Source organism: Nyctereutes procyonoides, unplaced genomic scaffold (genome assembly GCF_905146905.1).
Source record: "Nyctereutes procyonoides isolate TBG_1078 unplaced genomic scaffold, NYPRO_anot_genome, whole genome shotgun sequence".
NCBI lineage: Eukaryota > Metazoa > Chordata > Mammalia > Carnivora > Canidae > Nyctereutes > Nyctereutes procyonoides.
This window is the reverse complement of record NW_026575126.1, coordinates 66,726,896-66,754,685: the sequence shown is the minus strand read 5'-3', so window position 1 is coordinate 66,754,685 and position 27,790 is coordinate 66,726,896. Positions and strand designations below refer to the sequence as shown.

The window sequence follows — 27,790 nt, the reverse complement described above, 5'->3', positions numbered from 1 at the left end:
TCACAGATTAGGACATGGCAGTCTTGGAGGTGGGAGAGGGGTGGTGTCTCCTAGACCCTAATTGGCAGAGTTCTTGAAATTATCAAATGAGATCCTGTCCAAGGGCACAGAGGCATACTGCCTGACACCTGACAATAACTCGATTGTCTCCTTACATCTACAGAATTCTAAGTCTGCAAATGGAAGCTGGGAGGGAGGGTGAGCACGGGGCGGTGGTCCACACTGGTCACTGGTCAGACAGCTGTCTGGGTCCACAGAGGGCACTTTGATTTCTGTCTCTGCCCCAGTTCAAATGGGATGAGATTCCATGAAAAACTATTTGACCGAATTTCTGCTCTGTTCAGTACCACTCAGGACCAGTAACAAGTACATCCTGCAATTCACACCTCACAGAAATGAAACCACAGCATTAAAGTTATGGGAAAAAAAAATCAATCTTTTATTTCCCCTTGCCTAGGACAATGCTTTGCCACCCGGGCTGCACTGGGGAACATTTAAAAATAGTGAACCCAGGCCCCACCTGGGCCATTTCCTTCCAGTTGGGCAGGGAATCCCCCTTAGGTTTTGTTTTCTTCTTTTTTTATTTTTTAAATTTGAGTTAGGGTTGAGGACCACTAACCCAAAAGGACCATAATTTTATGAAATTAAACCATTATGAATTTAATCATATTATGGGCTGAAAGCTGCAAACTAAAATAGCCTAGGCCATAGCAGCAGAAGCCTGAGTGACTTTCAAGACGTGCTTCCTATGTTTGTGATGTGCTCTTGCCTGTATATGCACACACATTCAAGTGCAGAACAAAAAACATTGCAAGCAATGCTCCATGTGGTTTGAAGAGGTTCTCAAGATCACTTCTGATGGATCTGGTCATTTTTTTTTTTTTTTTAAACAGCAGGCTAATTTGCAAACAAGTGGCTAGCTAAAACCCTGCTTTTGAAAACAGAAAAATCTGCAATAAAATGTATAGTTCTATAAAATGAGAAATGCTGTCAGTTTTGAGAAATGACATCCAGGTTGGCAATGTGTCTCATGGTTGGCCTTCCGTGGGGACAGTTCCAAGGATGGTCCATCTCGCCCATGTGGGTAATCAGCTTCTTCATCTCACTTGTATTAAGAGCAGTTCCAATCATTACCTGATTAGGAGACAATGATTTAAAGCTTTACTGGTTTTGGTTAGAATAGCAATTCTTCAGTAGCATTTTTCTCTGAAACAAAGATGGGCAAGATTACAACTCAGAAACTACGTTCCCTGAAAAACCTTACCCAAGGAATCCTACCTACCCTCTACAATCTCAGGCCCCCACCTTTTTGGAAAATCCAGTCCATCCGTAGCTCCTGCAGAGCACCACATGTCTGTTAGAGACACCAACCGAACCTGTCTAGGACCCAACCAGTCTCAGTGGCTCCACTACTGCCTACAACCACTGCCCTGACCTTTCACCTCAGCAACTGCAGGGTTACCAACAGGCCTCCCTGCTGCTCCTTTCCACCTGTTCTCCACTCAGCAGTGAGCAATTCCTTTAAAAGGCATGTCAGGGGCGGGGCTCAGTCAGTGAAGCGGTGAAGGCTTTGCCTTAAGCTCAGGTCATGATCCCAAGGTCTTGGAATCAAGCCCCAAGTCAGATCCCTGCTCATCGGGGAGTCTGCTTCTCCCTCTTCCTCTGTCTCACCCCCCTCCCTGCTCATGCTTGCAAACGTATTCTTAAATGAATAAATAAAAATCTTAAAAAAAACAACAAAACACATGTCAGATCCCATAGATCACGTGGCTCACCTTCTCACCTGGAGAAAAGCCCACGTGCGTCCCCTGATCTGGCCCCCACTGGCCCTAGTGCCTGCACCTACAAGCACACATCCCTCCCTGCCCCACTCCAGGACACTGGCACTCCCTCTTCTCTCACACAGGTGCACTAAGCAGGCACCTGCCTCAGGAGTTTGGCACTGGCTATGCCCTCTGCCAGGATACTCTGTTCCCAGATAGTTGCACATCTCACTTCCCCTTCCTTCAGGCTTTTATCCCTGCCTACTCTTGGGAGCACTTCCTGTCTGGTCTTCTGTGGCCCTCACCCTGCTGGTCTCCACAGCACTTATCTCTGACATATACATGCAGATGAGAAGGCTCCACAGGAACAAAGAAACTGACGGCCTTGAGAAACAAGGAGAGACAGTGAGAGACGATAAGCCCAAGCCTCTGGTCCCTTTCCTTCTTCCACGCAGGATATGCAGCAGGACTCTGCCACATTGGTGGCAGGTAAGACCAGGAGGTAAGTTAGACCGCAGGTAAGTTAACAGAGAAACAAGACCAGTATCAGCCAGGGGGCCATGCCTGAGTGCCTGGGAGAGGCTACCTCAGTAGGGTATTCCAGGAGAGCCCAAGGACAGGATGGGGCCTGGTATGTGAGGGAGCTACATGAGGCAGCAAATGCAAAGGCTGGAGGAGGGCTGGTGCAGCCGTGGACCTGGAAGTGGCCTGTGTGGCTGGAACTGAAGGAGCGGATGGGCCCCTCAGGGTGCAGCAGAGGGGAGCCCACCTTGGCCAGCGACTGTGCTGACGGGAGGACACAGAGAGCCACAGTACAACGGGCCTGCCAGGGTGTGGAGGGAAGGGGCAACTGGGGGCACCAGAGAGCTGAGTCACGTTCAGACAGGATTCTGAGATGCCTGGCTATTAGCACAGGTCCATCTGCTCTGCCCCCATTCACCATGAGATCTGGGCAGCAGTATTAGGTCTTCATCAGAGAAAGACCTGTGGCTGGCAGTCAGACCCGAGAACCCTGCCTTGAGTAACTTCATGCAATCCCAAGGCTTTAAAGTTTTGTCTCCAGCACTGACATTTCCCCTGAGCTCTGATTCATTAATCAGACCATTTTTAAGACACCTCCACTTATAGCCTGATGGGACCTCAAACACAGCATGTCTAAAATAGCTTTTAAGGCCACCCACACCCCACCCCCCAAAATGTGAGCAAGCTATTGTTTCCAGAGGTGGTGCCATCCACCTTCTGGCGCCCCCAGCAACAAAGGCTGCCAGGTTCCCACCAGGATTGTGTGGCCCCGTGTGGGTCCCTGGATCGAAACACTCTGCTCGCATTCTGGCCCTGCTCCAAGTCACGTGGGGAGACTCTGGCTTGGTTCAAACAATCTCCTATCTTTGCACTCGCTGTTTCTTGTTTGGAGTGTTAGTTCAGATGCACCAGCCTCGGACAGCCCTTCCCTGGCCAACATCTCAACTGCTCACGCAGGTTTCCATGGCCACTCCCCCAGCCCCATGTTTTAACTTCTTTCCCAAACCTATTACTGCTGGAAGTTGTCACTATTTTTGCTTAGGTCTTTCCCTCCCCACCAAACTGAAAGCTCTGCAAGCACCAAGACCTCATCCTTTTTGTCACCTATGTCCCCAGCACCTGAATGAGGTGGGCCACATAGTCAGGGCTCAGAGAGAATCTGATGAAGGGAGGCCATCCTGGGTGCTCCCAGGGGCTGGGTAGTTCAGATGCACCTAGTTTACTTTGACACCAGGCTGATCACCACCTGCTGCCATCACCTCCAGGACAACCTGAATGGCAGCAGAGCACCAGGGTGCCCTGCGAGGAGCCCGCTGATAGAAGGACTTGCAAAGCCCCGTGCAGCAGCAGAGCTCATCTGCCCATGTTACTCCCATAAGGTCCACAGATGAACTATGTGCCTAGATAGCTCACCACTCTGGGATCTGCAAAAGCTCTAACAGAGCCAGCTGCCTGACGGAAGTAGAGAAGGAGCAGTGATTATGGGTCAGAGGTCAGAGATATGGCGGGCTTGTTCAGCGTACAGGGTACAGTGGTGCAGAGGCACGTGTTACATACGACGACCCAGGGCAGTCACAGCCACCACCACCAACAACGCTGCCTGGTTGTGGGCCGGCCTGGGAGCTGCTGCCACCACAAGGCTGAGTAGGGCCTCCAAGTCCCAGCAGATGAACCATCTTTACTTACAGACTTCCGACAGGCTCTGGAGGCAAACATCTGCCTGACACGGGAAGGACGGCACATAACCCCAGGACTGTCACTCAGCATAAAGATCAGTTCATCGATGTCCTGGGGTCCAAAGGTCCAGTTTTTGCTAGTTGGCAAGGAAATCAACTTAGCTCTTTCAGTGACTGGAGCTAAAAGAATAAAATTGGGAGAAGAATCTGTGATTTGAAGAGCACATTTCACCTGAGTGCTACCTCTAATAACGAACGCCAGAAGAGGGGAAAGAAGCGAAATGCTATTTGGGGGAATCCATGTCTGCCTCTAATAAAATACACTGATCTGCAGAACCTCAGGGACTGTTCCAGACACTGACAGAACGCACTCTAAAGTCCTAATAACTCACCTCCTTCGTCGATAACAAAATCAAAGCCATTCTTTCTGAATATTTCCAGGTTTTCTATTAGAATAGCTTCATTGACAGCAGTTAAGTTGAGAGTCTGGGGTCTGTAAGGACAGAGAGAGGAGATTCAAGCCCAATTTCAAAGTCAAACAGTTAGCTATAAGGCAGAAGTGAAACTCAACAGTGCATACTTTTCTGAATTCCTTTCAAAAAGCAACACGAGTAGCGATACTTCCTTGAGCTACGTGCCCTTCCTATCACATAACTGCTCGAGAATTCCCCTTTTATCATTTTATTAAAGTTAAAATGTCCACAGAAGTAGCCAACTTTCCCCAATCTGTCACCCCACCGCAATGACCTCGTGCTTCTCTGAATCCGCTCCTTAAAGATAAAGGTAGAACATGAAGGTGCTACTTTTCCTTCCTGTGTTACATTACAGCATCTGAAAGCAGATAAAGATGCTGCAACATTTCTCTCTCCATCTGTCCACAATCCATCCACTATTCTCCCGGATTCACCAAGCACTTAATCGGAGAGACACTGATAAGGGCAGGAGGTAGGATGGTGCACACATACATATGCCCAGTCTCTGCCCTTATGGAGTAAGAGACCAGTGGGGAAGAAGGCCATGGATCCAGCAAACTATTATTACAAAGCATGCTGCCAATCAGGAGGAAGAGACACCCAGAACCATAAGAGCACAGAGCAAGTGAGACCAACCTGGAGACAGGGGTCAGGGAAGGTGTCTCTGAGGAAGAAGCCTCTGAGCTGAGATCTGGGGGTGGGTCGGCAGTTATCAGGTAATGGACAGAGGGATGAGTGCAGAGACAAACATTCTAGGCAGGGAAAAGTCTGTGCAAAGGCCCAAGGATGGATCACTGATATTCCCAGAGCAACAAAAAAGATCTACTTCGTTTTCCTTAATGGCCACAGGAAATCATCAGGCCTATCAAGGTTTTGAAAAAGAAAGATGGCCAGTGTGCCTCAAGCACGGAGAACAAGGAGGTGAGGGCATAGGGAGGGCCAGACCATGTGGGGCCTGGTAGGAAAGGATTGACCTATGCTCTTTAACCTTGAAATATGGTCCATTTGGGACCCCACATGGCCTGTGATTACCTGGGCCGACCTGAAAGGCCACAAATGAGACCTTATCTATGCAAAATGGCTAAAAACTAAATGACCTCTATAAAAAGGGCAGGAATGATCCAGTAGGATATAGTAGCTTTTTCTTTTTAAGATTTTATTTATTTATTTATTTATTTATTTATTTATTTATTTATTTAGAGAAATCAAAATCCCTCCTTGAGTGGGAGGAGGGGGCAGGGAGAGATTCTTCAAGCAGACCCCCCCACTGAGCACAGAGCCCACCTTGGGGCTCAATCTTACAACCCTGAGATCAAGACTTGAGCCAAAACCAAGAGTCAGACACTTAACCAACTGTGCCACTCAAGTACCCTGATAAAGCAGCTTACTGAATGTCTTTAGTGTTACCACTTTCACCTGCTGAAAATAAATAGAATTCAACCATCCATTGGAAACAGAGTACTCCGTAGACTCAGTGTATTTCCCCAGCTGAGTGACTATTGTAGTAGAACATTTCTACATGCCGGGATCTAAGTTGGGATCTGAGTTTATTTCTCTATGTCGCTGAATTTCCCAAATGAAAATCCAGGACCTCTTCTTCTAACTTGGCTTTAAGAAAAGACTTCTGGTTTACATGATACAACCTCCCACCACCTTATACAGCAGTCAGTGTAAAACAGGCAGATTGGCAAAGTGGAGGAAAAACACCAAATTCTGCAGTGACTAACTGAACTTGGTGACCTAGTCTAGCTGAGGACCAACACACAGGCAGTGCCACCTTCCTGAACACATAAAATAATATAATAAACTGACACACAACATACCATAAATTGCCCTTCATCGAAAAGATTTTCTGGCCAACCAGAAAAGGTAAAAGACTTGATACTTAACACATTAGCAGGGCACCTGAGTGGCTCAGTAAGTTAAGTATCTGCCTTCAGCTCAGGTCGTGATTCCAGGGTTCTGGGATGGAGTCCCACACCGGGCTCCCTGCTCAGCGAGGAGCCTGCTTCTGCCTCTCTCTCTCCCCCCATTCATGTGCATGCTCTTTCTCTCCCCAGTAGATAAATAAAATCTTAAAAAAAAAAAAAAAGAATACATTAGCTATATGAACTTGGGAAAGTTAACTGCTGTGTTTACGTGCCTAAGTGAGATCACCTGTGAAGTGCTGACGGGAATATCAGCTACCTCGTAGGTGTGGGAGTAAATGAGTTAATGAGTGTAAATGCATTTCAACAGTACCTGACACGTAACAAGCATTCAGTAAATGGCAGGTGTGGGACGCCTGAATGGCTCAGTGGTTGAGCGTCTGCCTTCTGCCTTCGTCTCAGGGCGTGATCCCAGTCCCAGGATCAAGTTCCACACAGGCTCTCTGCAAGGAGCCTGCTTCTCCCTCTGCCTGTGTCTCTGCCTCTCCTTATGTATGTCTCTCATGAATAAATAAATAAAATCTTTAAAAAAAATAATTAAGTAAATGACAGGTATGACTATTATTATGTAAAAAGTATAAAAATCTGCCGCAGGGATGCTTGTGGCTAAAAAAACAGACACATACACATTAAGTTCTTAGGTCTTAAACTTGAGGGGTGAAACTATACTGAGAAATCTGAATGGTAAAGCAAACTCACGCTATGAGCCTCTGGCCTTGGAGGACTGTGTGCTGCTGCAGCATCTCAAAGTTGTACTTCTCATCCGTGGCGTGCTGGTCCACTATGAAGATGTCTGCCTTCAGTTTGGTGATTATAAATCCCAAGTTAAACTGACCGATAATCTCCATTTCTGCGAACATTGTTTTACTGCGTGTAGAAAAGGTTCATTATGAGACATTTTAACTGTGAAAGATTACTTTTCTGATCATGAAACAAATACAAAAACAAAGTCCCTAATAATCCCACTTTCTGAAGATAACATTGTTCATTCATCCAGCTCCCCAGACATGGCGTTAGTTACTAATGCTCATTTGCCATACATCCTTCCAGACCTTTGTCTACACATGTTTTAAACAAAAATGTAATCCTAATTCTTCATGCTGTTCTACTCCCATCACTTAACACAATGCATCTTAGGCGCTCTTTCAGACCCGTGTATACAGATCTTTCATTCTTTTCAATGGCCACGTAGGAACTCACTGTGTGGATGTACCATAACTTGTCTGACAAATTCTGTACTAAAAGACATTTCAATGGTTTCCATTTTGAGTAATACAAACAACACTGCAACAAAAGTTAATGGACATAAATCCGCTCTATTCTGGGAGCATTTCTGTGCCATAATCTCTGGATGCAGAATTATGTACGTACATTTTTTTTACTTGGATAGATCTGCAGAAGTTTGCCCTCCCAACAGTGTGTAAGACTACCTTTTCACCAACCCTGGGTTACCAATCCTTCTAGATAGATAAATGCTACGCTCACCAACAGGTTCTACGGTGGGTGGCTTCAAAATCTAATTCCACTAGTGATGGTGTGCATCAGTGTAGATGAGAGATTGATACCACCAATGATCTTCACGTGACAAACTGACATTGCCATTCTACACACCACACAACTAAATTTTGTGAAGATGGGTTTTGTGAAGTGGCCAAGAGGATAAACCCTGTGGCCACAGGACACGAGACTCCGTCAGAGCTTCCATGGAAGCACCCTGGTTTCCAGACGGTGCCTGGAACGGACACCTGAGCTAGTCCTTTCTGTAAGTGCTCTGGGGCACCAAGGAAGGTCCCTCCCACACCACAGCAGCCACCTCAGCTCCCAGGGGACTTGCTCTGGTTGGTGCTTCACCAGTCAACCACAGGTGATGGTCTAACAGTGACGTCTCTATGTGCCACGGGTTACTGACCTCCCATTTCCTGTTGGCAAACTGCTCAGCACTGAGCTCAAGTCCAAGGTAGGATCAAACCAATCTCCAAACCCTGTCTTGAGGGTGTCTCTCCCAGGACCATTCCTGGTAGTAATTCTACATCAGAGTCCAATCAAGACACAAAAACCACACCAGTGATTTGGGCAGGGAAAATTCATAACAAAGTACTGGAAACTAGTATAAGGTGATTAATTTGCTAAGAAACACAGGAGTAACAGAGGAGGCAGTTCCTATGTCCAGGGATGAGGGAGCACATCCAGAGAAGTAACTCCTAGAAAAGCACCCATCCCCCCCTCCCTGGCTGAGCTTTAGACCTGTAGCCCACTGGGTAAAAATAAGTCTGCTAAGTCGGCTGGAGCAAAGGAGTGAGCAATGCTAGGCCTGCTGCTGGCAGCTGGCTTTAAAGAGGAAAAGACAAGGGCAGCCAAGAAGCAAGGGAGAAGCTGGGCCCCAAGTCTTGCAGTGTCCCTCCAGCGCCCCCTACTGACAAAGTCTAGCAGTGCACCAGGAGAAAGGCTTACATGGCCCAGCCTCCAGGGTTTGCAAAGCAGGGCAAAGTACAGTGGATTTGAACTGACGGGCAACACCTGGCGAAGTGGCACGAATGCCAGATCCCTGCTCTGATTCTGGGCTCTGGCTCTCAGGTGGATTCCCCACGAGAAGAGCCTGTACCAGCCTGAAGACTCAGGAATTCTGTCTGAAGGTGTATCTCCCACCATAAACTAAAAGATAGAGCTTTACAACTTGATATATCTAGTTATGACTCAAAATATAAACACAAAAGCTGGCAAACACGACCACAGTGCTTTTAATTACTGCATCATCTTTTGCCCCGAGTGGGTCTCAGGAGAATGCCATCGGCAGAACCATAGCTCAGAACCAAGAGCCAACCAGCAGCTGTGCACTGAAGGCCAAAGGCTGACAGCAGGCCCACTGTGGATCAGGGTTTCTCAGAGTGACCACTTGGGGGGAGGTGGTTACCGATCAAAAACGCAGATTCCTGGGCCCCACACCCACCATCAACCAGATCTATTAAGCAGAATCTCCTGGAGGCTGGCCCTAGGTTCTGCTTTTCGAACAAGCTTCCGCAATAATCTTATGTGACGATAAATTCAAGAACCATGACAACAGGTGATCGATGGATATTTGTTGAATTAAAATCACTATTTTTAGGGGCACTGGGGTGGCTCAGTTGGTTAAGGTCTGCCTTTGGCTCAGGTCATGATCTCAGGGTCCTGGGATTGAGCACCATGTCGGACTCCCTGCTTCTCCGTCTCTGCCCCTCTCTTTGCTTGTGCACATGCTCGCTCGCTCTCTCTCAAATAAAATAAAATCTTTTTAAAAAATCACTATTTTTTAAAATTACAATTGATTTCACCCACTGAGAGAGCTAGAGGAGTCCAAGGAGGAAGCATAATTGGTTTTCATTTGTAGCACCTTACAGGTCTTTCCTCATCAAGCACCTGTTCCATGATTGTGTGTGATTGGGGAGCCTGGCTCACCACTGCATCCCTCAGAGTTCACAGGCCCCAGATCCCATCTCCATTAATCACACACACTTTAAAGGAATTACTTCCCGAAAACCCTTCTCAGTATAAGTTAGGCATGGATATCAAGGGAAATATATAATGCTTGCTATTGGAGAATTCATAGTCCAAGTTAAGCAAAGTCTGTGTGGTCCAGACTAAAAATGCCACAAAATTTCCATGTAATTACTGAGTTGGACTATGTACAGGACACAGTACTTTTTAGTACCTGCTCAGGCAAATCGTACATGATGTTTAAAAAGATAAAAGTTACATATTTCAAGAGGAGTGATCATTTTTAGAAGTCACCATATTGTATGCAATTAATGTCAACAAAGTGGTGATGACCAGTATTTTCTATTGTCAGTATTATTAATAGTTTTCTTTAAATTGACTCCCTCCATTACTTAGCCCTACCCTAAGTAATCTTCCGGAATCCACAGGCTTGATAATGCATTATAATTTTTGCTAATAAATCAATAACAGGAAAGAGCAATGTCTCCCACAACCACCATGAATTCAGCGCAGGAAGGAGGTGCTGTGAGCTGGAAACCTTTAACAAAGAAGTGAGGTCAGGGTCAAGGAGGTGATTAACGTGGACCAGTGGCAAAGAGGTGCTAAGAAAATCTAAGGAAATAATGCTTGAAAGGCTTCACAGATAAAGACCGCTTTAAAGAAAATCAATTTGTCGCATGTGAGAGGCAATGAGAAGAAGGTGGTGAATGGAAAGAGCACCAAGGACGCACCAGTGAGGTTAATTAATGACAAAGCCGTGGAGAGATGGGCTCCAAAATGAGAATCTTTGAGAAGGAGCACTGAGAGGGCAGAGAGAAAGGGGCCTGGGGGAGGAAGAGAGAGGAGCTCAGGTGAGTTTGGCATTGGGGTGCCTCATGCCGGCAGTGGAGGGAAGGCCCCCAGGTAGGTCCATCCATCTGTCCAGCAGCTAGAGGATGGGACGCTGGAACCAAGGAGGAGCCACAGCTGCACTCTGAGCCAGAAGAGGGGAGGCGCAGAACAGAGGACACCCCCAAGAGCAAAAGTAGAGGCTGGAAGGATCAGCCTTGCTCCCTGGCCATGGCTCTCTGACACGAACACAAACAGTTCTGAGAAAGATCTTTACCTTATCTCCTTTCTTAGTTCATCTTCCGCAGCCTGGTTTTCTCCAGGGCAAATCTTGGCCCTGAACTTCCTACAGTTCTGCTCGCCTTCTCTTTGCTGTCCCTGCTGCCTCAACTGCTTTATCTGTTTAGCTAGGGAGCGCATAGAAAAGGCAAGGGGCACTACTTTCTTATTGATCTTAACAGCCACATCAACCTGAGACGCTGGCGTGTTCCGAGTCTTCACCAGCCCTGGGTGGGCATCAGAATTTAGAGGCGTTCCATCTTTTTTAAAACGCTTTGTGTTTGAGAAGGACATGTCAGCAGGCTGAGGCGAGACTCGACATGTCTGGCCACCATCCTCATGGTCGAGCTGGCCTCCAGCATCAGCAGGGTGATGGTCGATCTCAGGTGACGCTGCACTTCCTTGTGAAAGCCTGTCCTCAGGGGCGCAAGCAGCAGACACCCCGCCAGAGTGACTGCCTGCTTCTGGGGCGCTCAGCCCTTCCCCCAGGCCACCTGACAGGTGACTGGGCCCGGATTCCTGTTCTATGTCTACCCTGTTACTGTGGCCACAGGGGCCCTCATCCAAATGTCTCACCACCTCCTGAGGGCCACATGAGTTGGTGTCAGGGATGGGCCTCGGGGTGCAGGGGGAGTGCAAAGCGCCGGGCAACTGTATGTGCCTTTTCTGTCTTGGGGAGATCTGCCTTGATTCAGGGGTCTGGGGGCCCCGAGACCTGTTCTCTGTTGTGTGCCGAAGAGAAAAGTTCTCTCTCAGTCTGGAGATGGTCACAGCCCTTTTCTCTTCTCCTTCGGTCCTGAACAAAGCAGGACTATCCTGTTTTTCTGCCAGGGGCTTGTCCATTTCTGCCTGATGCGTTTTTATTACGTGACCTGAGTAGATACAAACAGAAGAGTATCAGGGGCTGCAATGAAATGGAATCAGAGGCTATTTCCACTGGAGCAGGCACTGCACAGAGGCACAGATCGAAAAGACGAAGATGGTTCCACGTTCGATGTAAAGGACATATGACTCAAAACCACAGTATCGAAGCTACTAGATACCAGCATGGGTAAAAACTTAAGAAACAACACAAGTTCCCAGGGACTAGGATCAAAAGGAAGGTTTAAACACCGCTGGTGGAGAGATGCCTGAGTGGTTCAGCGGTTAAGCATTTGCCTTCAGCTCAGGGTGTGATCCCAGGTCCGGGATCAAGTCTCACATCAGGCTCCCCGAGAGGAGCCTGCTTATGTCTCTGCCTCTCTCTGTGTCTCTCATGAATAAATAAAAAAATCTTTAAGAAATATAAAAATAGGGACACCTGGGTGGCTCAGAGGTTGAATGGCTGCCTTTGGTTCAGGGTGCGATCCCAGAGTCCCAGGATCAAGTCCCGCATCAGGCTCCCCTCAAGGAGCCTTCTTCTCACTCTGCCTGTGTCTCTGCCTGTCTCTCTCTCTGTGTGTGTGTGTGTGTGTGTGTGTGTGTGTCATGAATAAATAAAATCTTAAAAAAATAAATAATAAAATAAATAAAATAAATACCGCTGTTGGTAGTGCCATGGGTACAATTGCTTTGGAAAACCCACTGGGAAGAGCTCCTGAATCTAAACACGATGCAGGCCTGAGACCTGGCACTCCTGTCAGAAAGGGCACCCAAACCCACCAAAGCCACAGACAGGTGTCCATGGCTGTTCTAATCACGACAGCCCAATCCCAGAAGCAACCCAACTGTCCACAGATGGTGGCATTTAAATACAAGGGAATGCTGCTCAGGAAGGAAGGCATCAGCTGCCCCACGTAATGTGGATGAGCCTCACAAGATACTGAAAGAAACAAATCCAAAAGAGCCTACATACTAGATGGCTTCAAGTTAAAAGCAGATAAAAAGAACCTGTGGTTTCAGAAGTCAGGAGGGGATCCCTGGGTGGCTCAGCGGTTTGGCCCCTGCCTTCGGCCCAGGGCGTGGTCCTGGAGTTCCAGGATCAAGTCCTACATTGGGCTCCCTGCAGGGAGCCTGCTTCTCCCTCTGCCTGTGTCTCTGCAACCCCACCCGGCTCTCATAAATAATAAAAATCTTAAAAAAAAAAAAAAAGTCAGGAAAATGGTCACCACCAGGGGGCAGTGTAAGGAAAGGAGTACCAGGCTGGTTTATGGGTGGGTGCTACGTCTTGACCTCAGGGCTCATACATTCGTGTTTATTTCTGAATTCAGTAAAATGGCTGAAAGGGGGTCTTAGTTACAACACTGTGTGCTTAGGATGCCCTGATATTTTGAGCAGATTCTCTTTATAGGGTGGCCTCTGGCAAAGTATCTGTGAGTGGGCTCAGAGATGCCACCCTGGCCCACTTCGATGAAGATGTGTATGTGACTCACCACCCTCCACCCCATCTCCACGCACATCCATATCGCCCCATACCAAGAGCAAGCAAGGCTGACAGGGGCTCACCGTGTCCAAAACAAAGTTCCAGCACTATCAGAGCTTCTGTGCTCCTGCCCCACCCCACCCCTCTGGAGCTTCACCTCCACCTTATTCCCAGATTATCAGAATGAGAGCCTGCACCCATCTTCCAAATCCACCTCTCTTCACCCCTGCAGTGATAGGGAATGCCAGGATGGAGCTGCTCTGTATCCCTGCCCTCCCTTAAACTCCTAAATTACAGCTTCTCCTCTATCTTCAGTTTATAAAGCCTCATCCCCAAACCATCTCCTCTCACTGGGAGCAATATGCATTTGTCAACTTAGCTTCCCACCAAACTCTAGTTCAGCTCCCTCAACAGCTCTGGTCTTAGCTCTTGGAGGACACAATGATGGGCACCCACCACCCGCCTCCCTGCACATACAGACATGGAGATTGGACGGGTTGGCCCACAGAAGACAGTATGAACCCTAAGGAGCAGATGTGGGCAACAGGGGAGGTAATGGCCAACTCTTCCCTCTGCCACGGAAGACAGCTGGAGCTCAACCCTGGTCCTCCTTCCGGATGCCCCAGCTGTACTTGGTTTGGATAAAAAAGAACCACACTGGGGCTCCTGGGTGGCTCAGTGGCTGAGCATCTGCCTTTGGCTCAGGTCATGATCCTGAGGTCCTAGGATTGAGTCCCGCATTGGGCTCCCTGTGGGGAGTCTGCTTCTCCCTCTACCTGTGTCTCTGCCCCTCTCTCTGTGTCTCTCATGAATAAATAAATCTTAAAAAAAAAAAAAAGAATTAAACTACATAAACAACTGATCATGTGTGACCAGGCAGTAAAATAATGACTGTGCGTATTATTATTACAGATGCTGGATCAGCTTGTGGCAATGCTCATTCCAACACGCCACCCAGTGAAGATGGCACAGGGGTAACGTAGGAAATGGCACAATGAGGGCCTCAGAAATTCCCCACTTCATCAAAGAAATGGGAAAACAGGCAAAAGTGGTCAGAAGTGACTTTCTCAGAACTCTGGAAATGAACAAAAGGCTTGTAGCAATCAGCAGTGTTTATTAAAGAAAAACGGTTGAGTCTCGATAAGAACACATTCCTGTATGTGCCAAACACGCCTGCCAATCCTCTCGTTAATCAGACTTCCTTACATCTGCAGCTCTACACTATTGAGTGCGACCCATTCTGTCTAAAAGAAGAGGATTAGGGGATCCCTGGGTGGCTCAGCGGTTTGGCGCCTGCCTTTGGCCCAGGGCGCAATCCTGGAGTCCCGGGATCGAGTCCTGCAGAGGGCTCCCTGTGGAGCGCTCCCTGCTTCTCCCTCTGTCTGTGTCTCTGCCTCTCTCTCTCTCTCTATCATAAATAAATAAATAAATAAATAAATAAATAAATAAATAAATAAATAAATAAATAAATAAATAAATAAATAAATCTTTAAAAAAAATAAAAAAATAAAAGAAGAGGATTGGCACATTACATTTTGTTCCATGTAAAAAAAAAACTTGACTTCATGGGATGCTTGGGTAGCTCAGTATTAAGCATCTGCCTTCAGCTCAGGTCAAGATCTCCGGGTCCTGGGATCAAGTCTCACATCAGGCTCCCTGCTCAGGGGGGAATCAGCTTGTCCCTTTCTCTTTGTCCCTCTCCCAGCTCCTGCTCTCTCAATAAATAAAATCTTAAAAAACAAAAATTTACCTCAGAAAAAAATAAGGAAAAGTATCACAATAGCTGTGAGTTTTAGAAGCTGTCCATACACTGTATTTTTCTTACCTTCAATATCCAACAATGGTTGCCGAGAGACAGTGAGTTTGTTGACGTCGCTATCAAACATTGCTATCAAAGACGTCTTTAAAACTGCCAACAAAAGCTTCTCCTCTTGTAGTAAAATTTGCCGTTTATCTGGGGTAACATTGATATCAATACATTCTAAGACAAAAAAAGGAAAAGGATAGTCCTTATGTTTAAAATCACCTTTAATAGTAGAAATTACCCCATCTTATTCACTTGCAGTTACCAAAGCACTATTAAAAACATTGCAGGGTCCAGGTTAATATTTATAAACTAAAACATTAGCTCTTTCAAAGAAATAAGAAAAAGATGGACGATTTATTAAATGGACAGGATATGCAAGTATTTGGATAATTAGCAAAAAAAAATAAGAAGCAAATAAACACATGAAAACATATGATAGAAAAGGTAACTGCAAGGTAAAAAAAAGGTCCTCCTATCATGCACTGAATTTAGTTAAAAATGATACTAGCCAGTATACCACTAGTAGATGTATGAATTAGTACAGCATGATCATAGTCATGGACACAGTAATTCTAGTTCTAGAAATGTATCTTAAAGGAATAACCAAAGATATAGGTAACAATTTAATTATAAGGATAGTATTTAAATTTCTAAAAACTGAAGACAGCTTAAATTAAGGCTAAGAATTTAAAAGCTTAAGCTATGAGGCACCTGGGTGGCTCAATTGATTAGGTGTCTGACTCCTGGATTTGGCTCAGGATATGATCTCAGGGTTATGGGACTGAACCCTGCATCAGGCTCCACGCTCAGTGGGAGTCTGCTTGGATATTCTCTGCTTCTGCCCCTCCCTACCCCACCTGCATATGTGTGCTCTCTCTCTCTCAAATAAGTCTTAAAAAAAAAAAAAAAAGTTGGGCAGCCCAGGTGGCTCAGCGGTTTAGCGCCGCCTTCAGCCCAGGGCGTGATCCTGGAGTCCCGGGATCGAGTCCCACATCGGGCTCCCTGCATGGAGCCTGCTTCTCCCTCTGCCTGTGTCTCTGCCTCTCTCTCTCTCCTCTCCAAGTGTATTCTCATGGAAAAAGAAATAAAATCTTAAAAAAAAAAAAAGTTGAAGATACATCTGTATGTTGAAATATAAGAAATACCGCTATTTAAATCATGTTTCTCAGTAATTTTTTTTTAAGATTTATTTATTTATTCATGAGAGACACAGACTGAGAGAGAGAAGTAGAGACACAGACAGAGGGAGAAGCAGGCTCCTCACAGGGAGCCTGATGCAGGACTTGATCCCGGATCCCAGGATCATGACCTGAGCCAAAGGCAGATGCTCAACCTCTGAGCCACCCAGGCGTCCCTGTTTGAGTAATTTTTAATGACATAGTAAAAAAAAAAAAAATTCATATAAAAGGATAAAGCGCTTGATACAAACTTACTCAAAATTATTTTCTCCCTGCAAAGAATATGAGCAGGTACATATATCGTTACCTATTTTTTTTAAAGTGTGCACATATTTCTAAGTGCCTAGAAAAAAATACTAGGTAACAATAAGCCAGAATTTCCCCAATCATAAGAAAAACATCCATTATTTTTAAAAGGAGGGAGAACATTTAGTTTGCTTCCTACTTTGGATGCCAGGAAAGAGTCACATTTTTCTGATAATACAATAACCTGGTCTCAAGTAGAAAAGGCTGCATAAAAAGTAAGTCTATGAAATAAAATTAAAAGTCTATAAGAAAAAGAAAAAAACATTAACTGTTGCTACAAAAGTCTCTTTCCAGTCATATCAGGGCTTTATAATTTCATTTTACTCTTTTAGGGGTAAGTCACTAATGTGACAGAGAGTTCAGTGGAACTTACCTGAATCAACAGAAATGTTAAGAACAATGAATGGATACTGATGTCGATTATACATGTGATAGACCTCATTCACGAGTCTGGAGACCTAAGTACAAAACAAAGATCAAAAAAGAACCTGTAAAAAAAAAAAAAAAAGAACCTGTCCCCCAACAAGTTGTTCCAACTAGAAGGATGTATTTGAACAGCTTTATCAAGGGGGGCCTGCCATAAACTATGCATATTCAAAGTATGCAGTTTGATAAGTTCACTATCAAGGCCAGTAGGATTACAATCAAGATCATCAATATATCGATTGCCCAAAGAAGTTTTCTCATGTGCCTTTAAGGAATAGTTTTAATCATCAACCCTTAAAAGTGAATCTTTTTCTAATCCAAAGATGCTTTTGAAGAATTATCAAAAGATGCAGGGGCAGTCCATTTATTTATTTCTTGGTTATGTTATTTGACCCTGGTATCATTAACATACTGTAGGTGCACCTGAAATGATCATTAAACACACACTAATGCACACAGAAATGTATTTATATGACTTCCTAAAATGATTATTAAACGGGGTCAAAGATAAACTATAAAATCATACCATCTACAATCCAGTGGAAAATGCAGAGGTTGAACATCTGACAGATGAAAGTCATTTTAAAGTATCACCTGAAAACAACCTGTGACATTGTACCAATGTAGCTGAAGAAGCAAAATCAAAACTAAACCATTAACACCCACATAACTCCATTAGGACAACCAGAGGCAGAAGATACCATAGCCCTTATTTTCCTGGAAAATGGACAAAAGAAGAAAATACGAAGCATATCCACACATGTCACTCTAGACTGAAGAGTCTAGAAGATGGTAAATGTTTTGATATGCTTGCTTTCTACAAAGAGTGATAATTTCTATGTGATAAATACGTTGGATATCAATGTGTGTATACACATGCATCACTGAAACAACCATGTAATGGGATTCTTTAAATGGCTGAAATAAGATAATTCCTTAAAGCCAGGTTTCTGAGTCAAAGTCCTACGTTCCATGTAAATTGTCATGAGACCTTATTAGATAAATGAATAAGATTAAAAGTTAAAGGCAAAAAAGAAAAAAATGAATAAAAAAAATCTTTAGATACCTTTGCTGGGTCACAAGGCCGCCGATTGATGAAAAAAAACTGTCTGTCTGTTGAACTTCTTCCAACACCATGAGCACAGTGAGAGATGAAGCCCGAGATGCTGTCCGATGTTCACAGGGTAAGGGCAGGATTCCAGAATGAAAGGAGTTAGTAACACATCAGAAAAGACGTTCTCAAAGTAAAAACAAAATAAAAACAGAATTCCTAGTCATGTACTAAATATTAACATGTCAGTTAATGTGTATCTGTATTCCATTCTGATAAATCACAAAAACACGGACCTTCCAGAATGTTCTACAGCTCCTGCAAATCCAGCACCAGCAACGCAGTGGGTTGAAAAGGGATTTGCTTCAGCTCTCCTCTCACACTTGTCCTATTAAATTCTTGGCCTCCACGCAAGGAGTGACTTTCATCTCAGACTCACATTCTGGAATCTTCAAGCTGACCATACTTGTTGTCCAGGGAGTCCAACGACTTGTATTCACAATTTCTGTCCACATTCCTTGCCCTTTTAAAATCTGCTATCAGCAAGCTCCTGCCTACTAAAGTGTTGTGAAAGTGCTTCTTACTCTACCTGTAAACTACCTCAGGGATATGCGCACTTCTCTAAGAACAGTATGTTAATGTAAAGAAATGTGTCCCCACCTTTCATTTCAGGCATAAAAGCCAAAGGCAAGTGCAGGGACAATGAGCAACATGGGCTGTCCCAGGACCAATCCCAAGTAGGGAAAACTGCCAATTTTTCTTACAGTTAGAGTAATGATGCTGGACAAGATGCTGGGTAAGGCATAAATTAAAGAGCACAGCCTCTATTACACTCTGCTGAATCCTCATAAAGCGCAACATACACATAAATTAAAAGTTATTCTAATTGGTTACTAAACAAGGTCTTCACTACAAAGGCAAATTCAATAGGAAACTCCCTACAATGCACCAAGGACCCAAAATATTGAATGAACTAATTAATTTTTTTTGTTGTTGTTGAGTTTTTTATTATTCAAATAACTAATCAGGAACAGTTGAACAGATTATCCAAACCAGTTTTGGTAGCCTGTGAGTATATGGCTAACAATAATCCTTTGGGTGGGCACTGAGCACTCTTTCTTGATAGTGAGGATCTTCAACAGCACCAAGAAGACTGAAGAATTCAAAGTTCTAGAAATTCTCATTTTTAACCAATCTTCTTCTGTCTTTTCTCTAGTGAAGTCTTCCATTGCAAATAGATCATCTTCAGTGTCTTCCAGTCAAGGGAAACCACACAGTCATCAGGCATCAAAGATTCCATTGGAACTCCAGGGGATCCAAAAAGCTTTACTAGTTGAAAGGCAAACACTTGTGATAATGGCAGCTCAAGGGAATCAAAGCCCTTTACAGAAGTCCTCTTTCTGGGACACCTGGGTGGCTCAGTCAGTTGAGCATCTGCCTTCAGCTTAGGTCACGATCCTGGGGTCCTGGGATCGAGTCCTGCATCGGGTTCACTGCTCAGTGGGGAGTCTACTTCTTTCTACCCCGTTCATGCTCTCTCTCTCAAATAAAATCTTAAAAAAAAATCCTCCTTCTCAGCAGTAATAATGCCTACAATTTTATAATGAATGTAAACTATAAGCCTTGGGGCGCCTCACTGACTCAGTAGGCAGAGCATGTGTTTCTTGATCTTGGGGTTTTCAGTTTGAGCTGCCATGCAGCATAGACTTGACTTAAAAATAAAAAAAAAACTAAATAAATTTAAATTTTTTTAAATTTAAAAATTAAAAAAAAAATTTAAGCCTTAAAATCATTATCTTTAAAAACAAAAAAAGTTTGATTGCAATTTTCTGTCAATCCCCTCCACCCCCTGGCAGTAAGGTAGTAATTGACTCACTGAAACCGTGAATGCAGAACATCAGCGTGGTTCAACCCATACTCTTCACAAACGGAGTCACTAGGGGGCAGCTGAACAAAAGGAATGAGGCTTTGCAGCTGAAAGAAACAAGATGCAGTTAATTCCTAACACAAACAGGATGAACCTAACTTCAGAAAGGAAGATCTAGAATGAGGGTTTGGTGTGTTTTTTTAACCTGGTCAGGCTACTCACATTAAGAGCACAAAGAATCTCTAACAGCTCCATCTGGCAGTAAGAATAATTGTGATTTTTTTTTTATTAGAGAGATGAACGGCTTGAGCTTGTACTTATTCATAACCAATACACTGCCCACAACATACTTTTTCAGATAGATTAAAGGAGTGTTTTCTTCTCTGGAAGAATAAAATAAAAAAATCCTTCAGCTTTCAACATTAATTTTTGTGATAAGTACCTAACTCAAAAATCAATTATTGGGGGCACTTAGCTGGCTCTGTCCATAGAGCATGTGACTCTTGATCTCGGGCATGTAAGTTCGAGCCCCATGTTGGGAGTAGAGCTTACTTAAAAATAAAAATCTTTAAAAAAAAGAAAATCGATCACTGGGTTTTATTCTCTATTCTTTGGAAAGGACAATGGAAACCTGCCCTAATAACTAGAGCTATAATAAAATGTTTCTTAAATAATGGGCTACCACTACCTGTTTCTGCCCAAACACCGATCCAATATTTTCCTTTACGCTGGAGCTTCCACTTGTGCATACCACCAGCTGCCGTCTTCCTTGTCCAACCTGATTGCTGCAACTGATACGGATGCCCGCTGAAATGATGCAGTATGCATGTAAGACCTGGACCATTTTGGCATACTCCTGCATAAAAAACACAAATGTGAGACTCAGTATTACTTTAAACCTAAAAGAATCAAAAATTTTTTTAAAAGATATTAATTTGAGAAAGAGAGTGAGAGAGCACATAAGCAGGGAGGAGAGGGAGAAACAGACTCCCCGATGAGCAGGGAGCCCAACTCGGGGCTCGGTCCCAGGACCCTGAGATCAGGACCAGAGCCAAAGGCAGACAGGTAACTGACTGAGTCACCTAGCTGCCCTTTTTAAAAAGATATTTTATTTACTTATAATCCTACAAGAATTACATGATTCAAGTTAAAACATCCAATTCAATGTTCTCATATCAGCACACGAATAAGGCCAATTGCTCCTGACAGAATGAGCCATACGCCTCTGTACTGGGTAAAAGAACTCACAGGCTTAGTTAGGTTCCTAGCCACACTTCTCTTGTGTCCACATGCACTGCTAGAATTTTATTTTTATTTATTTTTATTTTTAGAGAGAGAGAGAGCATGAGTGGGGGGCAGGGGAGGGAGAGAGGAAGGAGTAGATGGAAAGGGAGAAAGAATCTCAAGAAGACTCCCCACTGACCATGGAGCCTGACCCTGGGCTGGATCCCACGACCCTGAGATCATGACCTGAATCAAGAGTCAGACATTCAACTAACAGCTGAAATCAAGAGTCAGACATTCAACTAACAGAGCCGCCCAGGTAATCCACGCCTGCTACTGTAAAAATCAAAAAGTGCATTCCCTTAGACTTTATAATCCTTCCTCTAGAAATTTATCCTTACAGAAAGACTGGCACAAACAATCAAAGACATATTACAAAAATGTTCACTGGAACAATCTGTAATTGTGGAAAATTAAAAAGCACCTAAGCTACCATCAACAAGGAACTAATTATGGGTTATCTATATCATAGTAGAATGATAAAGAATAAAGTAATGAGTCAGCCAAAAAAGATACCTAAAGGTATCTTTTATACCTTTATAAAGGTTATAAAGGTTATAATAACCTTTTTTTTAATATTTTATTTATTTATTCATGAGAGACACACAGAGAGAGTCAGAGACACAGGCAGAGGGAGAAACAGGCTCCAAGCAGGGAGCCGGACGTGGGACTTGATCCCAGGTCTCCAGGATCAGGCCCTGGGCTGAAGGTGGCGCTAAACCGTTGAGCCACCCGGGCTGCCCGATTTATAATATACTAATTTTTTTTTAAGATTTTATTTATTTATTCATGAGAGACACACATAGAGAGAGACAGAGACATAGGCAGAGGGAGAAGCAGGTTCCATGCAAGAAGCCCAATGTGGGACTCGATCCCAGGACTCCAGGATCATGCCCTAAGCTAAAGGCAGAGGCTCAACCACTGAGCCACCCAGGCGTTCCTATGATGCTAACTGTTAAAGAAAAATATCAAAACATATACATAAAGATTCTATATATCTGTATACAGGTTTGGATATACACCAAACTCTGGGAAGACAGCAGAGCCAAGATCAACCTTCTACCACATATAATTCTACATTACTTAAACGTTTCATAATTTGTATTGCTTGATTTCATTATATTAATTAATTAATTAATCAATCTTGAAATTGTTTTTCAAGATTTATAAAGACATGAAACTGAAAGGAGTCTGGAGAGACATACATTCAATCCATCAACAATGGTCATCTCTGGTAAGTACGAGTTCTTTATTGCTCTAATTTCTGAGGCACTGATTTTTTTTTACCATGAGATACAGAAAAAAAAATTTTAATTTTTCTATACAAAATTTTTTTTCTCTTTTAAATAAAAAAGAAAAAAATGTTTAAGTCTTGCCTGTAATAAATACATATTTTTGTAAAATTTCATAGTTATAACCAGCACAAATTGCTTTACAAGAAAGTTTTTTTAGCTGCATATGTTTAAGTAACTTTTTGATTATGAAAAAATATATGTACAAAATAGAAAAGCACAAGCAGACAGCAAAAGACAGAGACAAGCACACCTCCTTGGACAACCACTGATAACAATCACACAAGAATCACATGTCTTCTCCTCCAGACTTCTTTCTATACATATTGAGGCCAGCTGCTTTGTCTTTATAAAACTGTAATTGTATGTAGTAGTTATATACATATACACATACTCACATACACATTTATGCATATTTTATAACTGTTTTTTAAGCACAATTATATAACATTTAGCTACCTCATTTTCATTCAAATTCACAAAAGTTGTAATAGTTCATTTTTCAGGAAACCAAGAAAAATAATCTTATTAAAAACTACAGATGGGGGCACCTGGGTGGCTCTGTCGGTTCAGTTTCCAATTCTTGATTTCAGTTCAGGTTGTGATCTCAGGGTCGTGAGATTGAGCCCTACATTAGGCTCCCCACTCAGTACAGAGTCTGCTCAAGATTCTCTCCCTTCCTTTCCTTCTCCCCTCCCCCTGCTCATGCACAAGCTCTAAGTAAATAAAATATTTAATAAAAACAAACCCCTACAGATCAAATTTAAAAAGTTACTTCTTAACCCATTCCCACATTAGAACACTTACTAAATATTCTTTATAATTATTTTTTTCAAGAAAAGAAAAGAAATGATCCTGAAATTCAGTCTTTGCTGGGGAAACAGCAAACCAAGCACTTCCCAAAAAAATTCAGGGAAGAGAGTTCACTGAAGAGTTAACTTCAGTTTACTTCCAGTGGGAGATCTTTTACTACATATGTACATTACACTACCAAGGCTCTGGGAAGCTGGGGTTCTGGATTTACTGTACCTTCTTAATATTCCTTTGAAATTCCTTATGACGCACAGGGAGTGTATAAAATAGCTGCTGTACGCTAACGGTTGTCCCTCTGGGTCGTGGATGGGGCGTTTTCTGGACAATTTTCCCATTGTGATCAAATACCAGCCGAGTTCCGACCTTTGCAGATGTGTGGCAGGTAGAAATAGTCACGTCACTGTGAGAGACAGCAGGCACGATTGGGTCAGAAACTCATAGGTGCCGGGCACTATTTTCTTACTTGTGTTCTCTAAAACCCCTCCTGAAAATAGCTGATCTCTCTAAGATAATCCAAGAAAGTTTCTATGAGTGAATGATCATCAGAGAATCTAAGGCTTGGCACCTAACAGAGAGTTTTATAAATGTTGTTTTGATAAAAGCTTTGATATTTGTTTTTTTGGTTAAACTGCAAAATAAAAGATCTCAAAGCTTCTTTTTCTTTTTTTTTTTTAAAGATTTTATTTATTTATTCATAGACACAGAGAGAAAGAGGCAGAGACACAGGCAGAGGGAGAAGTAGGCTCCATGCAGGGAGCCCGACGTGGGACTCGATCCTGGGTCCCCAGGATCACACCCCAGGCTGCAGGGGGCGCCAAACCGCTGCGCCACCAGGGCTGCCCAAAGATCTCAAAGCTTATACATTAATGAATAAAGATTTATTTCTCAGTTTTATTCCTATTGTTCTAACAAAATGTTTCACAAGGGTCCAAAAAATATTATAGTTCCAATATATAAATAATTATTCATAAAAATTTAAAATTGTTATATATAATAAGAGCTTTGGTTAAATATTTTCCTAAACGTTGAAATGCATTAATACCAACATGTATATAATTTATGGTTTATGTGCTATTTTGACATTTTAACAAGGGCAATGATTTTTTTTCCAAGACTATTTACTTAGCTTCATTGCTTACATTTCAGAAGTATCATCACTTAGATTGGCAGTAAGATAAAATGGAATGTGGAAGTTAGAAGTTGAGGCGTTCAGGATGGAAAAGTATAAGCAATGATTCTAATCTCTTTGTTTTCATTTTCAGAGAGATTTTTATAAGAAGTCAAGTTAGCGGACAAAATATTTTATCACCTCAGTGCACAAAGTGAGCTCAGAGCTTCCCCTCGAAAGCCAAAAGTTTCCACCTGAGTTAGGTCAGCAAAGTCTTGAATCTTAGAAGTGTGATGTTTCAGAGCTGAAAGACAGGAGCACAGAAAGACCCAAGATGTCTCAAGTGACATACCCTGAATATAGACAACCTACCAAAGTAACTGTTTTTTAAAAAGTCATTTTTGTGTTTCTTAAGATAGTGTTACTCAAAGCTTTGAAATACTTTGTCCAAATATTTTTAAAAGGATTAGAAAAATTCAACTTACTTAAGCCTTCAAAGTTTTCTTCTTTGACTCCGCATCCATTGTCTGAAACTTCAATGAAATCCACCCCATAGTCTTTAAGCTTTAGATCTAAAAAGTTTAACATATTAATTTCTCAAAGAACAGATCCATGGAAAAGCCTGTATACTGACAGTATTTATAACTTACCTAATGCAAAGGTAAGTCCTAACTATACTTACTTAAATGTACTATCGTCATTTTGTGTGTTTCATTCATTTTTTTTAAAAGGCCTTCCTGGCAATTTATTAAACCAGATGAAAGTTTTGTTTTTCTTTCTTTTCTTCCTTCCTACCTTTCTTTCAAAAAGGTAATTTTAACATAGTCATTAAAGAGAATAGGCTCTGGAATCAGACTTCCTGGGATCATAAATATGATCTTAGCTTTATAACCTCAAAAAAAGTAAATTCCCATGCCTGCATTTTCTTATTTGTAAAACAGATATAATAACAACAATGATAACTGCTATCTCATAAGGTTGTTCTGCAGATGAAAAATACCTGTGAGGCACATTAGTTAAAACACAATAAAAGTTAACTGCTTTTTATCATTACTACTACTTACCTAAGTATTAGGTACATGAGAGATGATTAAGTTTAAAAGCTAAAATTTCTCAGTATATCTACATTTGATTGTCTCATTACAATCACGAGTGTTTCTTGAATAAAATAGTATAAAGTGAGGGTTCCCTGCGGCGTAAAACTCTCCCAAACTTACCAATATTAGTGGCTCCAGCATCCACACTATTTTCTACCAACTCCTTCACAGCAGTACTTAGACTCAGTACCACTTGTCCAGAACAAATCTGATGGACTGACTTCCGATCGATAGGTTTGATGGCCTTAGCAAGTTCTGTACTAAAGACATCAGTTACAAGAAACAAAGCAAGTATACATTTATGTATTTTCATCCTGGTTTTAACTGCAGTAAATGATTCAATTCTGTTAAGAGCTAATGGGTCTGATGTATTCATTTATTATATTAATGAATCCACTGATTACACTCATAAATATAAATGCTGACCTACAACCCTTATACATCTGTAAAAATCTTCTGAATAGATACTTTAATGCAATGGATATTTAGAAATTTAATTATACTGGGATCTACATGGAGGAGACACATGTACCATTCAGCCTATGGGTAAATAATCTTTGGCGACAATGGGATCTTCTTCTGAAAAGTGAAAGCAACACTTCTCACACGTTTTGAAAACCCAACAGTATGGTGGGAAATACAGTGTTCATGTGAAAATAAAAAGCCATCTTAGAAAGTGGGTGGCTCAGTGGTTGAGCATCTGCCTTTCGCTCAGATTATGATCCCAGGATCCTGGGATGGAGTCTTGCATCAGGCTCCCAGCAGGGAGCGTGCTGCTCTCTCTGCCTATGTCAGCCTGCCTCTCTCTGTGTCTCTCGTGAATAAATAAATAAAATCTTAAAAAAAAAAAAAAAAAGGAACTAAGTACCCATTATATAACCATTTCCACAGGAGCCTTTGAATCTCCCCTCCAAATCCAGGCTGCCAGCTGCTGCCTTAGCAAAAACACCCAAAATTCTTGATGTACCTACTTTAGGAGTTTTGCAACCAATTTGCTTCTACTTTCTCCCTGTTCCAATCCACCCTCCGCTACCACCAAAAAAAAGTCACTTAATTTACATAATTACTTAATTTAATTAAACAAGCTTTAGGGGGGAAAAAATCTACTAGCATCCCACTGTTTGCTAACTGAAAATCTAGTCATGTGAAAAACTGGATCCCAGTCTACTTTTCTCTCACTCTCTGCAATCCTCTGTTCACCAATTCCCCTATGTTCTAGTCATAGCAAACTGTTTCCTGAATATCACAAGCTCTTTTAAACACTGCACGTTGTCTATACAGGTCTAAATCGTTCCCCTCTTCCTCCTCTGCCTGGCAAACTCCTGCTCATCCCAAGAACGTATTCCTTGCATCCGTTAGTTTAGCAATTTCTTGTAAGGGTCTTAACTGATAATGTGGGTATAACAGAACCCAGGCGCCTCCCTGAGAGAGAAATCTTTGGGTCCTCTCCCACAACTTCTAACACATAGCAGACCCTCAGTAAACCCTTGTAAAACAAGCAACATCTTTACTCTTTGTTCCACCTTGCAAAAAAATTTCACTCGGGTTTCTCTTAAATATGAAAACCCCAGATGACAACATAAGGTGGAAAGAAGTTTTTCTGACACTTTATTTGGGAACACACCCCAAGCTGCCAATTCACTTCGGATACTTATTTTGAGCACGGGGGATGAGACATTGAAACGCGGACAGTGACCTGGGGTTCGGGACCCTGAAACTCCCTCCGAATCGGGTTATTAGCCAGAAATGACACACTCAAGGAGATGCAAAAGTTCTGCTTTTCTAAAACCTGTGCTGCTATGCAAATTAGCATGTGCCTTGAAGCCTCCCCAAAATAACATCAATTTTCAAAAAAGAAAGAACGAACGAATGAAAGAAAGAGAAAGAAAGAAAAGAGCGAGAAACCAGGTAGAAGGGAAATGAATTCAATCTCCGGGGATGTCGCGCTGCCTGGGAGCGGGCCGGATCCCCGCGACGACCTCGACCGCACAGTGTCCCCCCAAAGGGCCCCCGCGCGGGCTCGCCTAGCACCGCGGTCTCCTTCCCCTCCCTTCAGGGAGTCTGGAACGCCGTGGGCCTCAGGAACGGCGACCGCGAAGGGACACCGCACGCACCGCTCACCTCGGCCCTTCGGCTCGCTCCATGGATCCAGAATCCGACCCGCCTCCTGGACTCGGGACAGTTCCCGCTGCCGCTCCCACGGAGGCTCCGCCTCCCTGCCTCCCATTGGTTGCCTCCGGCACTGTGCCCCGCCCCTTCCGGATGGGGCAGCCGACGCTT

The 27,790-nt window shown here is 43.2% G+C and overlaps 1 protein-coding gene across 2 annotated transcripts; it reads right to left on the bottom strand.

Annotated features, from left to right (window-relative positions):
* Nucleotides 1–421: 421 nt before the first annotated feature.
* Nucleotides 422–27,684, bottom strand: PMS2 (PMS1 homolog 2, mismatch repair system component). Of its 2 annotated transcripts, XM_055340799.1 has the most exons (15): nucleotides 27,632–27,684; nucleotides 25,631–25,770; nucleotides 24,899–24,985; nucleotides 24,615–24,717; nucleotides 23,522–23,705; nucleotides 20,605–20,772; nucleotides 19,926–20,023; nucleotides 18,065–18,164; nucleotides 16,946–17,030; nucleotides 15,107–15,262; nucleotides 10,939–11,812; nucleotides 7,062–7,229; nucleotides 4,354–4,454; nucleotides 3,972–4,141; nucleotides 422–1,134 (listed from the first exon to the last, which is right to left on the bottom strand). In XM_055340799.1, the coding sequence occupies exons 1-15, from the start codon at nucleotides 27,652–27,654 to the stop codon at nucleotides 991–993; spliced, it is 2,601 nt and encodes an 866-aa protein (XP_055196774.1). In that variant the 5' UTR covers nucleotides 27,655–27,684; the 3' UTR covers nucleotides 422–990. The 2 variants fall into 2 exon arrangements, with proteins under 2 accessions (XP_055196774.1, XP_055196775.1); XM_055340800.1 differs by lacking the exons at nucleotides 20,605–20,772; nucleotides 23,522–23,705; nucleotides 24,615–24,717; ... (1 more) ...; nucleotides 25,631–25,770; nucleotides 27,632–27,684 and adding an exon at nucleotides 20,139–20,256.
* Nucleotides 27,685–27,790: the final 106 nt, after the last annotated feature.